General features: G+C 37.8%; 1 protein-coding gene across 1 annotated transcript in view; it reads left to right on the forward strand.

Annotated features, from left to right (window-relative positions):
- FBXL17 (F-box and leucine rich repeat protein 17) overlaps nucleotides 1-14904 on the forward strand; it is a 275259-nt gene that overhangs the window by 11574 nt on the left and 248781 nt on the right. The window contains exons 2-4 of the mRNA XM_032095796.1: nucleotides 2755-2877; nucleotides 6008-6265; nucleotides 6986-7117. Of these exons, the coding sequence (XP_031951687.1) occupies nucleotides 2755-2877; nucleotides 6008-6265; nucleotides 6986-7117 (513 nt within the window). The remainder of the gene's footprint in view (nucleotides 1-2754; nucleotides 2878-6007; nucleotides 6266-6985; nucleotides 7118-14904) is intronic.

The raw sequence follows: 14904 nt of genomic DNA on the forward strand, positions 1-14904 counted from the left end.
GTTTGTGTCAAGTACACAATCAAACTTGTTTCTTTTTCGTTTTGTGGTTGCCACAGCTGTTTCATGCGGGAGTAACAGGTTAGCAGTAGGTCTGTGATTTGTGAGGGCTTTCAGCTTTTGTTGGGATGGTAGTGTGCTGGGTTGATCCTGGCTGGACACCAGGTTCCCTTCCAAAGCCCTGGCACCCCCCTTCTTGACTGGTGAGAGAAAACATGAGGAAAGGTTCATGACAGGGAGAGATCACTCAGTGATTACTGTCCTGGGTAAAACAGGCTGAACTTGGGGAAATTGGTTGACTTTATTACCAGTCAAATCAGAGCAGTATAATGAGAAGTAAAACCTACATCTTTCCTAACCCTTCCCTCCTTCCCTGGCCTAACTTAATTCACAATTCTCTACCTCCTTCCCCTAGCCATTCAGGAGTACCAGAATAGGGGTTACAGTCAGTTCATCATACCTTGTTTCTGCTGCTCCTTCTTCATCACATGTTGTCACTCTGTCGTCTCTGGTTGCAACTTGCTGGATGAATTTTTTTTTTTTTTTCCTTCTTGCATTATCCCAGAGGTGCGACTGCCATCACCGACAGACTCAGCCTTGACCAGCATGGGTCCATCTTGGGAGCCGGCTGACACTGGCTCTCTAAGATGTGAGGGAACGTTCTAGCAGCTTCTCAAAGAAACTGCCTTTGTAGCCCCCCTACTCTCAAAACCTTGCCATGCCAACACAGTATAAACAAAATAAAATACAAAAGTTATTTATGGGCGGCTTTCATTTTAACAGTGGCAGCTGTATCAGCAACAGTCTTTACTATTTCATGTTTACTATGTTCTTCAGAACCGCAAGCTGTTGTTTCTCAAAGTAAAGGTGGTATTTCTACAAATAAACATACTTTATTTCTCACTTGAGTAAAGATTAGTTGAAGTATTTTGTAATGCCAACCTTGATATCCTTTGTTAATATTAACTGGAGTCAGTCAAATGTCTGTCTAAACATCATGTGGATCATGTTGCTTTGTTCTCTTCTAAGTTTTTTATAACTGTTAGAAGATTCAGTTTTCTGTTTCATACCAGTAGCAGGAACTCAAATTTCCTACTGCTCTTGTAACTTAGAATTACTGAGCATCATCAGACTATCACCTTTTCTAATGTTTAGAATTACTCTTTTGCAGCAGAAATGTCAGGTGCCAGATTGCCACTTACTATTCAGCGCTTTCTTTCTGCTTGACTGAGGGCAATGGTATTTTTTGAGTGCTGATTGCAGCCACCTTCTGGTTCTGTGCGTGGTCTTGCCAGTACAGACAAGATCTGCAGGAAGAAAGCAGGCACTGGTTGTTTTGTTTGCACTTCTGTCTGCTGTCTTTAACTGGTTCCCTCATGAGAAGCAGACACTGACTCTGGTAATGGCCAAGCAAGGCCTGTGGGGAAATGCGGTTCACGCACAATCCTTCAACACTGAGGAGTCTTGCATAAGAGATTGAAAGTTTCTCATTGCTGGAAAAAGAGGGGAATGATAAATCTTGCAAGCATTTATAGTGTCATGAATTTGACCTCCTCCCCTCGTCTTAGAGCTCTGCTTCATCAAGGGTTCTTGTAGGGATATACGTATTTAAAACTGCTGGGATAAGCCATCCCCTAGAACAGAGGGTACAATTATGGTTGTTATTCTTGACAGTTCGTTGTCTAGTCTCTTCCAAAGACCACCCAATGACCAGAGTTCTGTTAAGTTACCATTATAGTTCAATGCTTCATTACTCCTTTTTTCTTGCATGTGTGTTTTCCTCTTTGCCATCCCTTTTCCTTGACTAAACAGTCCTAGTAGTTTCCTTGAATGTTTTCATATTTTCTAGACTTCAGTGCTTTCCTATGGATACTGTCCAATATTTTCAGATTTTCTTGAGAAAATTGCCTGAGATTGGCAATAGTACTTCTACTTAGTACTTGATGTCCTCAAGTGGGAGGACTTTTTAATGTTTTGCTGTCTGTACTCCTGTGTAGGTATAATGCCACTACTGCCTTTTCCCATTATAGGATCACATGTAGATTTAAGTTCATTTGTGGTGGCAGGGTACCTTCATGTGAACTCTTCACAGACCTCATTTTTATATTTATTAGTAAGCAACAGTACTTTTAAGACAGGGATTAATGTAATACATGTTATAGCAATTTATGAGCTTGCTATAAAGTTACAGTTTATTCTTTTTTTTTTTTGTTTGCCAGCTGCTATAGTGCTCAAAACCTTGGGGTATAAAAGGCTAATTTTATGTTTAAGTTCTCTTCTGTGACACTGATTTACTCTGCTAATCTGCTCTACCATTCCATGCCCCCTTCCCACAAGACTTGATGTTTTAATACCTTTATGACTCTTACCAGTTTAGTTTAAAAGATAAAAAGAAAGATTTTCCATCCATTTCAGGATGGGAATGAAAGCACTTTTTAAATGGCTTGCAAATAACATTTGTAATTCTTTAGGTGTGCCATCTCAGAAGCAATTTTGAAACTTATTCTATGAAATGAGTACTTAAGTAGGATATATTCTATGGTTGGTTATGCTAATGTGATTTACTAATACTGTCAGTTCTTGTGGGATGTAGGTTTTTTTGTTATTGTCTGACTAATCAAGCTGGAGGCAAGTACTAGATCTGTGTGTTATAATGCATGCTAATACTTTTCTTTTACAAGATGCATTTGTAATAAAATATTTTTGTCTCTAAAATATGATTACATCTGACAATTTTTTTGTTTTCTTTCTTTCCAGATATTTTCCAACTTATCTCTGAATGAGCGTTGCCTTTCAGTGTCATTAGTCTGTAAATATTGGCGTGACCTTTGTTTAGATTTTCAGTTTTGGAAGCAACTGGATCTCAGTAGTCGTCAGCAGGTATGAAAATAGCATTGTGGAAGAATTGTTTTGATTACTAAGAATTTGTTCTTAGAACTTGTACTTTTGACTAGGGGTAAACAAAAGAAACACGTAACATGGTGACACCTGTACTTTCACAGATTTTTCTGCTATTAGCTGAAAATGTCTGGACCCTTAGATTGGTTCCTTTAAATGTAGTGTATTTTTTCTGAAATCAGTTGTGTAACAGTGTGAGCACAAGTGCTCTATGAAATGGGTTGTGGATTACCTGTCTCAACTCTGCATCAGGTGGTCTGGAACTATCAGACTTCTTATTAATTCAAAGACAAACATGAGCATTTCTGAGGATGCCGTAGTTGAAAGAATGGTCACATACATGGTGCTTGCTCTGTTTGTTTTAACAAATTTTCTTTTTTTTCTTTAAGGCCTTTAGCTGATCCTAGAATGAAATATTTGTGGATTTAATTTAGTGAGATCCCTAGGACCTGAGCTCTAAATTGTACAGGGTAACTTTGCTCCTTGGAAACGCCACCGCCCTTAGGTTTCTTGTTGAGTAGTGACTTGCAGGGGTTTATAAATAGTATCTTGAGAGTTTCATGAAAATACAGGGTACAGAGAAATAACAATTGGAGGGTTGCGTTTGAAGAAGGATTTTTTTTCTTTGCAATTTGTCATTGTTGTGGTTTAACCCCAGCCAGCAGTCAAGGCTCAGGCAGCTGCTTCCTCACTCCCCCACCAGTAGGGTTGGGGAGAGAACTGGAAGAGTAAAAGCTACAAAATTCATGGGTTTAAAGACAGTTTAATGAGGAAAGCAAAAGTTACACACACATACACAAAAAAAGCAAGACAAAGAATTAATTCACTGCTTCCTGTCAGCTGGCAGTTGCTCAGCCATCCCCAGCAGAGCAGGACCCTATCACACAGAACGATGATGTGGAAAGACAAACCCCATCACTGGAAGTGTTCCCGCCTTCCTCCTTCTTCTCCTCACTTTATACACTGAGCACAGTGCCACATGGTCTGGAATATCCCTTTGGTCAATTAGGGTCGCCTGTCCTGTGTTCCCTCCCACCCTCTTTGCCAGCATGGCCATGTGAAAAGCAGAAAAAGCCTTGGCTCTATGCAATCCCTGTTCAGCAATATGAAAACCAGCACAAATCCAAAACACAGTCCCATACTAGTCACTGTGAAGAAAATTACTTCTACCCCAGCCAAAACCAGGACAGTTCTTTTCCATCTTAACACCTGCCTGATGAAAGAGCAAGAAAAAAGATTTGACTTGCTATGAGTGAAAAACAGATTGATTGCAGCAAAGACTGTTCCTCAGCTGTATAAGATAAAAGCCAAAAGGGATTCGTGTTGCTCTCCTGCCATCTTTGGTTAAAGCTAAATCTCATCTATGCCAAGTGATGGATAAGTATTTCCAAATCGTCCTTTATATGATTGTCTTCTTTTAAGATTATTGTCCTTTTGGCTAACTACAATGGGTATAGATGCAAAATGGATGGAATGGTTTTTTACAAAGGTATTAAGGAAACTTTGCTGTCTGAGTGTCCAGACGCTGCTCTGTCAGCCGCTCTAGCACCCACCACCCGCTTGGGACCAAAGCCCCCCTGCACTTGTGGCCCCAGGGAGGTGATGGATGCCCTGCACGCACCACACTCACACAGTCAGACAAGTTTCCTTACTGGGTCGACTTCAGGTTTCGCACTGCAGAGTCTCAAACTTCTGGGTCCTTAAAATAATGTAATCACTGGGCAGCAGCAGAATAACAGCTCAAGCTGGAGGAGGAGGGACCCGCAACCCCAACCTCCTGGGCTTTTATGCCCTCACACTCTGTGCCTGGGTACATCTGGGTGCCCTTGGCTCCTGCTGTGTTTCCAAGTGTCCTCACCTGGCTGTGTCACAGGTCTCTGTGCCCTTTGTTTTGCAAAGGATTCGCACCAGTTCATGGCCTTTTGCCTCTGGCTGTGCCATGCAGAGCTCAGCCTGAGCTCCACTGCAGCTGCACCCCAAGCTACCTGCACTGAGTGTATTCCTCAACAGTCCTCACTTTGGTTTAATAGAGCATACCTGTTAATATATTAAAATGAAAAAAACCAAAAGTTTTAAGACATTGAAACACTGCCCTTCCATACAGCATTACTACCAGTACCGAACATAATAGAATGAAAGCTAACATGTTTGTCATAGGACAGAAATTATTATCAATATGAAGTCACATATATTTCAGTAAACAAAGGCAGTAATGTTCATTGGCTACAAGTTACATAGTTCTGTTATTTGTTAGTAGTCTACCTTCTGTTGGTTAAATGATTCCCTCAGTTCTTGGGCTAATTAGTCCACATACTCCGTCTTCCTCTTGTGTTGGTGTGTTTCTTGGGTTGGTGGTCTGTGGTGTTTGCCATCCCCCCTTGCCAGAATCGCCTTTTACCCAGCTGGAGCTGATTCAGCCCAGTTGCTGAGTTGGTTTTGTTAGTTTCTTCCTTATCTAGGGAGTTCTGCCAAATGTCATTGTGGTCTGTAAATTCTGCATTCTTTGTGTCCACTATCAGTAGTATATCACTCTCCCCACGCTTTGTTAACCTCCCCTAGGAACTGAGGTCATTGAAGCACATCAAGCCTTAAACCTTAATAAGTCAATTCTACCAACAAGTAATTTATCTTTCTAATACCTGGACATCACAGATAGTCTATTCATGGCTGAAAAGAGGAGTAGGTCTGTGGTTACCCTCCTAACTCTGGAGCTCAGTCTGATACTTGAGAACTTCTGTCAAGTTGGGCAGCTGTTTGGCATTCTTTTTGTGGTAACATAAATTCCTGCAGCTGCCCATATTTTTTTGTACTTGTCTAGCTGTTGCCTCTCCCTCTGTGAGCTTTATCACGAAACTACCTAGCTACAGTCTACGTAGTCTGTCAGAACTAGCTTTCCCCCAATTGTCCATATTCTATCAAAACCATCAACCCCACCCCCAAAACCAAACCAATTACAGTAAAATATTCAGCCATAGGTGGTATTTGTAAAGGTATAATTTAATTCTCCCTGTAGCTCATGGAAATGCATCTTACAAACAACCATTTTTGTCCCAGGGACATTAAAGATCTTTATGGAAAAAGTTATATGTGAGTATTTGTTTTTTCTTTGCAGGTCACTGATGAGCTGTTGGAAAAAATAGCATCAAGAAGCCAGAATATTACTGAAATCAATATTTCTGATTGTCGCAATGTATCTGATACAGGAGTATGCATATTAGCAATTAAATGTCCTGGGCTCCTAAGGTATACTGCCTACAGGTGTAAACAGCTTTCTGACACCTCTATTATTGCAGTCGCCTCTCAGTGTCCTCTTCTTCAGAAAGTGCATGTGGGCAATCAAGACAGACTCACTGATGAAGGCCTGAAGCAGGTAACCATCTATTCCACAAATTTCTTCTGTAAATTTAGTATATTTCAGCTTAGCAAGTGGAAGAAGATACCCTTTCTCAGGATTTAATTAAAATCACAAAAAATCTTCTGTTTTAAAAGTTGGTGTGAGGAGACTTTTTTTTGGTGCAGTAAATGCTGTTCTCTAGACACTGCACATACTTTCTTTTTCTTTTTAATACCCAGGGATTAAATGATCCCTTTTGTAGTTAAGTCTGCAGTTTGATATCCTATACCTCCCTTCTGTTGGATTCAATTTTCCTGAGCTTGGTTGCTATTTGAAACCTGTGTTTAAGTAACACGTTTTTGCTTCATGAATGCTGAAGGTGACTAAGATCTTTATTTGTTGGATGTGCAGGAAGGTTTTATCAACTTTCTGAGAGTGTTAAAGGAGTATTTAGGAGTTAGGGTAAATCAAATATGCTGTTGAGCATAAAGGCATTGTTAGCTACATATACACCCAGTAAATAACTTAGTTCTTATGTACTGCTCTTAGCTCCATTTGGTTGACTGTAGTTAGCAACTTCATTTTGTCGTGTATGTAGTTAGAATCTTTCTTATTTGCATTTACTGTTTCAAAGCCTGAAAAGAAAGATAATTTTTAATGGGGGTGGAGAAGCAGAAAAAAAGTCTTTTCTCCCATCTCTTCATTTTAGTCAAATCCTGTTGTTGTTTATTTTACCTTTGATTTCATTAATTGCAGCTCGGTTCAAAATGCAGGGAATTGAAAGACATACATTTTGGGCAATGTTACAAGATCTCGGATGAAGGAATGATCATTATAGCTAAAGGCTGTCTGAAGCTGCAAAGAATATATATGCAAGAAAACAAATTAGTAAGTACTTACCCTGATTTTTTTCTTCTCGAGGCATTTTGATTGTCAAAGCTTTCTCTTGCTCTTTATCTTTTTAAAATTTTCTTTAGAATGGCTGCTTTTTGCAAGTGAATTGCTTAAAAATGTTTCTGGCTGTGAAAATTGCAGTTCTGCAAAGATGGCTCAGAGGGTGATGCAAAGTACAAGTTAAGCTAAATGTATTAACTTGTTTTTAAAATGACATTTCAGGAGTAATTGTTTGGGAGATGCATGGTTTGTATAGGAAAATATTTAGTTCATATGGAATGTTTATTTTGTTTCTACAAGTGCAGTAAAAAGTGCGAACTTAGCTAAGCTGAAAGGTATTTGGAGCTTGGGTTCTTGATTGCAAGTGATACAGTCTGATCATATTTTCTTGAAATATGTCACTTTCTCATCAGGATAAAGTAGAGTAGTGTGGCTGTGCTAGCAGAAGGAAGTTGTTGAGGAGTAATAAAACAATCTTGTGTCCTAATTCTAAGCGGTCTCTGAAATGATGGTTTCTAGTGTAGAAAGACAGTAGCTTGTAAATGGTATAGCAGAACACTGACTTAGGCGTTTTTTAAGTTTTATATTATTTTTAAAATTTGTTTCTTGCAACAAAGTAGTAAAACTTGCTTGCAGTTGGATTATTAACTGTCAGCTAACATCACGGTTTTAACCTTTGTTTCAAAAGTGCTGAACTGGAACAAATAAATTGTAAGAAAACAGCATACCTTGTATTCAAGAATCATTTGATATTTGGCTTCAAATAGACAAAGAAATGCTAATGCTTGAGCTTGGTTTACATTAAAAAAAAACCCCATTCTGAAATCAACAAAGAAAGAAAAAGGCAGCCAGTTATTGGTTTTGATCAGAACTGTAAAAAGTTGAAAAAGAGGAGATAGAGACCTAAACTGAGATTTCTGTACAGTTCAGATGCAGAAAAAGGGTGTGTCCCTCCTCCTGTATTGGAACAAAATCTTGAATATTGTCAAAGTTAGTCCTTCTAATACTTACCTTAATACATAAAAAACTTTAAATAAGAAAAAGAAAGAGAAATTAATGTTCTGAGAAGACTGGAAGAAAAAACATCTTTCTTCTCTGGAAGGAGAAAGGTAAGTAAATTCCAGATGTTTATCTTTGAAAGGAAGAGTAAAACCTTCAAGATTTGCATAATTGTATGTGAAAGATTGCTTAATTGTAATTAAGAATGATGTGTGTTTAAATATCTCCGTAAGTGCTTGATCATTGGAAAATATGTAGGCAAGGTATTAGCTTTCCTTGTAGATACATCTTAGAGTTCTTGTCATTGAAGTTATTATTCTCTTTATAGTGTGAAATGTTACCTAAGAAGTTGTTATTGCAGTTATTAGCACTTAAAGACTTTGTGGTTTTAATATCTGAAATGTCATCAAAGTTCCTAGTTGAAATGGAACATAGGAAGTATCTTAATTTTTTTAAGGCAATAGTGAAATGTGCTCTTTACTTGCACTCTACTTGGTTGCCTTCATTGTTGAAAATGTATCACTGATTTTTGATTAGAAATAAGACAAAAATACTTTCTGTCAAATGAATAGGAAATTTCTCTAAATTTTGTCCCTTCTAGTAATTTGTCAAGTGACTTATCAAAACTGAATTTTTGCCTAATTTTTCATGAATATGCTTTCTTTTTTTAGTACCTAATTGTACTTAAATTCTCACCCATCGTTAATTTTTCAGGGGGAAGAGAAAGTCTTGTGGCACACTTGGTATAGCTCTGTAAAATTAAAATTCAGCTTCATAAATCTTCATATGTACACATGAAATAAGTTGTGAAGCTGTTATGAACTCCAGGGTGTTGAATCCTTAGAATAAAATAACACTTGAACAATGCCACTAGATGAGAAAGCTGAAGAAGCTGCTGTGCTTTCCCCTTGCTAGGGGCAAGAGACTTTCAACTCTTGCTGGCAGTGTAGTTTTGTGTAATGAACTGAGATAGCTTTTAAGAAGGTCTTATGCAGTTGTAAAATAGAAATTTTCACACTCCAAGTTAAATGAAAAATACAGGAATTGTTTAATTGTTTAGTTGTGGAATTATCTTAAAAGGGAGTAATGGCTGGCAAATGGTTTGTCAAATTCTGTGGGTTACTTTTCTCCCTTCTAAAAAAATCTCCTTAGTATTTGGTGTGGCACATATTACATCCTGCTCTTCTGGTGAAGATGGTAGTTTGGGGAAATACGTATGTGTGTGTCTTCAAAATGAGTAAGTATTCATTCTGTGAAATCAAAATATTCTGTGGCAAGAAAAGTGTACTTGATGATATATGAGGGCTTGGTCTGTGTATTTGAAGTTCATACATTGTCAGTATGCTATAGAAAGAGGACTCCTATCCCTGCCTTTTAAGCAGCTGCCATATCATCCATGTAAATAATGTAAAGAGTCTTGTGTTTTGTATTTTCTTGTTTACTCCTTTCTCAGAGGTGCTCAAAATCATGTGTGTGACTCTTACAGGCAATTTCTGTTAATTTCAAAATGTGTAGTGCATTACAGATAGTACATGATGGTTGAGTTTTCATGTAGGCTTGTCTCACACTAATGGATTTTACACTTCAAAAATATATCTAGGCAGAGGCAACCATCAGCTAAGTAATGCCTTTGTGAGTGTTACTTTGCAGTGAAATGTGTGTGGATCAGGCAACACAGTTCAGTTGCTTCATCTGTTGCTAAGTAACTCCATTATCAGGCTGCTGAGCAGCAAGAGAGAAAGGAGAATTTATGTTCTGATTGTTGAATATGCTAGACATTTCATAGAAAAATAGACCATTTCCTGTCTTTGAAGTGCTGGTTATGTCATGGTAATAAGTGAAAACTGCAATTAATAAATGGGACAAAGGATGTAGGAGGAAAAAGTTAACGTTACATGGCTAACTTAACAACAGAAGGTTGTTGTTATTTGCATAACTGTTTGGGAATTGTATCTCTTCAAAACATGTTTATTTTTCCTCTGGTCTTTGAATGAAGGAATAATTATATGCTTAGCCTCTTTTCTGAAGCATACTGGCCAAATTGGGAACCTAGTTTTAAAAAAAAAATTATAACTTTTCAGGACTTAGGAAGTATGCCACTGTCTTGTCTCTCCTGATCTGCTCCCAAGCAGTCTGATACAATTGAATAATCTTACAGAATTTCAGTGTAAATGGAAGAACAGATTATAGCTCTGTCTGGACAAAACCAGACTGTCTGGACTTGTTTTATGGTTGTGATTGGTATGCTGTAACTTTTGTGTTTGCATCATGTGAATGTTTAATGTGAATGAAGCTGGTGAAAGATGAGCAGGTTAATTTCATTGTTATCTTTGCACCAACTGCTTTTTTTATCTTTCCACCCACATAGAGAGCACATAGAGAGACTTAGCTTCAGCTGCAAAGTCAGAGAACTGCTCCCCACTAACACGTAGTACTCTCCCTGAGTGGGGGGTACTTAACCTGAACTGCTTTTATTGCAACTTTGAATAGAAGGGTGGAGTCCTAAAAGGTATTAAAAGTTTTGTGAGATGCAGAACTCAGTGACTACAGTGCACCCAAAGGGAAGGGTTATCTCCAGAAGCTTTGGCACAAGCTGTCTGCTTTCCTTATTACGAATAGAGTAGATCTAGATTTGGGAGCTCACTGTAGAGATGAAGAAAAACCTTCTTCGCTTAACTAATTTGATTTAACACACTATTTCCTTTTAATTGCTTTTCTTTAACTGGGTAAATTAATGGCTAAAATTATAATGCAATGGTTGCTGAAACACTGGTGGTAGTTACAAATTTGTTTCTCCCTATTCCACCCAGTGTCTGTGGTTTTTTTGTGGTGAACTAGATATGGATAATGAGAGACAGCTTCTAAAGACAAAGTGAGGTGCAGTTTTAGATACCATAAGAGAATCACAGCATTCCTACCTCTATACTTTGTTCCCTAGCTCTCTTTTCTCTTTTACAAGCTCATTTAGGAATAGATGGGCTACTATAGTAGCTGTTATAGCACCACTTCTTCCTTTCCAATAAAATGATGTCATGAAGTAGATCCTTAAAGACAAATAATTTGTTTGATGTTTTCCAAATACGTTCATTAAGGCAGTTATATTCTCACTTGACCGTGTTTCTATTTCTTTGTTAGACTCTTGACTCCTCAGTTTCAAGATAACCAAGTTTTGGCCCAGTTGCCAGTATGCTTGATACGTGACAACACTTTTAAAGTAAATATTTTACAGGTGTCTATTTAACAATTTTTTAAGATTGAGTATTCTGTAAGTGTTCTGCTTACCTTTGCAGTTTGGAGCAGATAAGAGTTGAAATTCAAGTTAACTATGATGCTATGTTTGATAGAAACTACAATGCTTAAGATATGTGAATAATAGTTTCAGTAAAAAAGGTTTAAGATATACTAAACAAAACATTACAGTTTTGTCACACAATTAAATATGTTAATTAAAATTAACATATGCTTTTAAAGCATTGACTGGGATTAACTTATTATAAGACGCATAGGAGAAAATAAACTGAATTTTCATATTCTCTGGCTAATCAGCGTTGTGTAATCTGATAAATTTATTTTTGTCTTTTAATGATATTCCCCTCCCCACTTCTGTTTTTACTTTGGGAAGCATTTCCCTTCCTGCTCTGTACTTGTCATCTGTGAAACGCTTACTTCAGCATTGTACCCTGTGACACAAACATTGGGAGGAGAGAGTATTTTGCTTTGAGTTTAGCCTAGGAAAATTGTTTCAGGCAGAAAGTCACTATTTTAAGGCACATAAACGGCACACTGTCAAATGTTTAAAATGTATGGAAATAACTTACTTTGTTTCAATGGTAACAAGTAAATGAAAGATTTTTTTTTTTGAAAAATATTCCAGATAATGTAATTTCCCTGTCCTTTTTCCATTCCCCACAATATATTCCATATGCTATTTCACTTTTTACATTCAGTTGCTTAAAACTGTTCTTCTGCTTGGAGAAATTTCAGAAAAAGAATTGTTTTCCCATGTTTCTTCAGGCATACTTTCCCAAAATACTTTTGAACTACTTTGTTTCATTATTTGAGGTTTTGAAAAGGGCTGCAGTTTTTCCAGACTTCCCCCTTCAATTACTATTTTTACAATTAAACCCCCATGTTCAGCAGGACCCTGTTGCTGGTTTTCTTTCAGGCGCTACTTGGGTTTGCTGCAGCAGAGTCTCAGACATTGGATTTATGAAAATAACTGGTTTAATAGAGTGGTGCAGCATCAGGTCAGCTAAGGTTGGGTGCCTTCAAAGGGGGACCCAGAGCAAAGAAAACCCCAGGCAATTATACCCTTATGACTTATGCCCCCACCTCTTACACTCTCTTCTCGTGCCGTGTTCTAATGGTGAGTTTTGGCTTGTTGTCTTCCAGCACTTTACTGGATTCTTTCTCCATGTCCACCACGCAGGCAGGCCCTTGATTGCTTGTCTTGTTGAGTTACAGCTTCTGCTGACACCTGTAGCTTTCTTATTTTCTGTTTTTTTCTGGGGCAACCTGCTCACTGGCAGAGCATGGAAAACTAAAAAAACCACTAGTCTTAGGACAAACATTGCCTAGCAACAACCAAAACATCACTGTTATCAATATTCTTTTCATACTAAAGCTAAAACACAGCACTGTACCAGTTCCTAGGAAGATGACTAAGCAAATTAATTATTCTGGCTGAAAGCATATCTAGGTCTAAGTTCATAGCTTTTGGCCTAAGTCTGCAGCAAATCCAGCTACTGATGCTAGGCAAGCAACACAATAAATCACACAGCTTTATAACTTCATGTAGCTCATTCTATGTAGGACTTGTTTATGCTGAATAACTAGCATCTCTCAATAACTAGTTGCTTGCTAAAAAATATATATATACATATTCGGGAGGATTACGGACTCATGGAATGGTTTGGTTTGGAGGGGACCTTAAAGAGGTCTGGTCTCAACCCCACTACCACTACACCAGTAGGCCAGGTGGCTCAAAGCCCCATGCAGTCTGTCCCCTTCCAGGGATGGGGCAGTCCACAGCATCTCTGGACAACCTGTTGCAGTACCTCATCACCCTCACAGTAGAGGACTCCATGCATACCAAGATTGATTTCTCTGCTGTGTACAATGTATATTATACCTTTGGATAGTGATGTTTCACCTTCTGTTGAGTACTAAAGTGGAGATTTCTGAAGCAAAAACTCTGTGCAGATGGCATGCTGGTGGTACGCCCTAGTAATGATAAAGTTCCTCTTGTATTTTAGTTTCTTAAACACCTTACATAAGCACCAAAACCACCTAATGTACCATAAATGTAAGGGTCAACACTTTAAAAATGTGCTGAACAGCTATATTGATACTAAGATGAGGTATGGGAAGTCATGCTTTCGTAAGAACCATATGAGACATCTGTCTGGTAGTAAAAACATTATAGAAGTTTGTCTTTTGACAAGCTCTTCTGAAACACTTTATTAATTTTTTTAACAACATAAAATGATTCAGTCAATCTTTTAGAAAGCTAATTGATAGAACCTTACTTCTCAGAGTTCAGTTTTTTTGGGTCTTTTTTTGGTCTTCTTTTGTTTAGATCTGTTGCGTTTTGGCCTGGGTATTTTCCATAACACTGTTCCTGCAGTGAAATGTTTATGCCGAGTTTGATGTTAATAGAAAGGGAAAAAGCAAAGCTTGTGTACGTGTGCATTAATCAGCTACATGTATCTGCTGTAAAGGCCTTAGAACCACAATGCAGGAGTCAGGCTTCTATTTTCTGTGTACCTTCCTCTGTGTCAGTAAATAACAGTGCGGTGTTGTCACCCTTAGGTGGCGGCATTGACTTTGTAGTGGTGACAGGAGCTCCCGGCCCGTGCTATAGGGAATTGCCAGTGCACAGCAGATAATTTCTGAATATTGTGCTGGTTCCACAGACCCTGTGTTCCCTTCAGCTGCCAGGATTGCTGTCAGAGTAATTCTTAAATGTCTCAATAAGGTCAGCTGTATGGTTTCACCACTTTCTGCTTATTTTCTGTTTTTTTCTTTTTAGACAGATACTGCGTTTGAACATTGAGTTTACTTGACGTGTACAGTGTGTGTGTGTGTGTACACATTTAAAAGCAACCAACAGCTGGAGTTGTAATATGTATTGTTGCATTAATTGTACTTTTTGACTCTTGTTAGGTTACATGTGGTTGATTAATGGCTGTACCTACTCTACTGTTTAAAAAACTTTCAGTTTTGATATTGATATAAAATTAGGTATTATACCACTTTAAACATTTCTTTGGGCTGTAATTTGTTACCACCTTTAATGAACATTCTAAGTATAAAAATGTAGTACATATACTGTAAATTAATATAATTTACAAAGAAGTGAGGGGTGGAATGAAATAGTGGAAGTGCAGAACTTTTTTCTACTTTTTGGTCAGCATTATGAGATGATGATTCATTTGATACTTTATCCTTTGGGTTCACTGGTCCAAATATTATTACAGTACTTCAGTCACAAACTGAGTTCCGTGATACTAGAGTGAAAAATCTTTCCACTAAAATATATGCTGCTGGATGTTAAAGTTACCTAAATGGAGGTGAAATTTCTGTAGTTTGTTTGTTTCCTTGGTTTTTTTTTTTTAGTTTATTTGTTTTTATCTGGTGGTATCTTGTGTCAAAGAGATCACTGGCAAACTCCAGATGGATCATTTGTAGGTTCTTCATCTGTTAAGTTGGTATCTTGACCCATATTTTACTTTGTAAGACTCTTCAGCCAAGGATAAGCAATAAATCAAAACTGATAATAT

This window comes from Corvus moneduloides, chromosome Z (genome assembly GCF_009650955.1).
Source record: "Corvus moneduloides isolate bCorMon1 chromosome Z, bCorMon1.pri, whole genome shotgun sequence".
In the NCBI taxonomy this organism is placed as follows: Eukaryota; Metazoa; Chordata; class Aves; order Passeriformes; family Corvidae; genus Corvus; species Corvus moneduloides.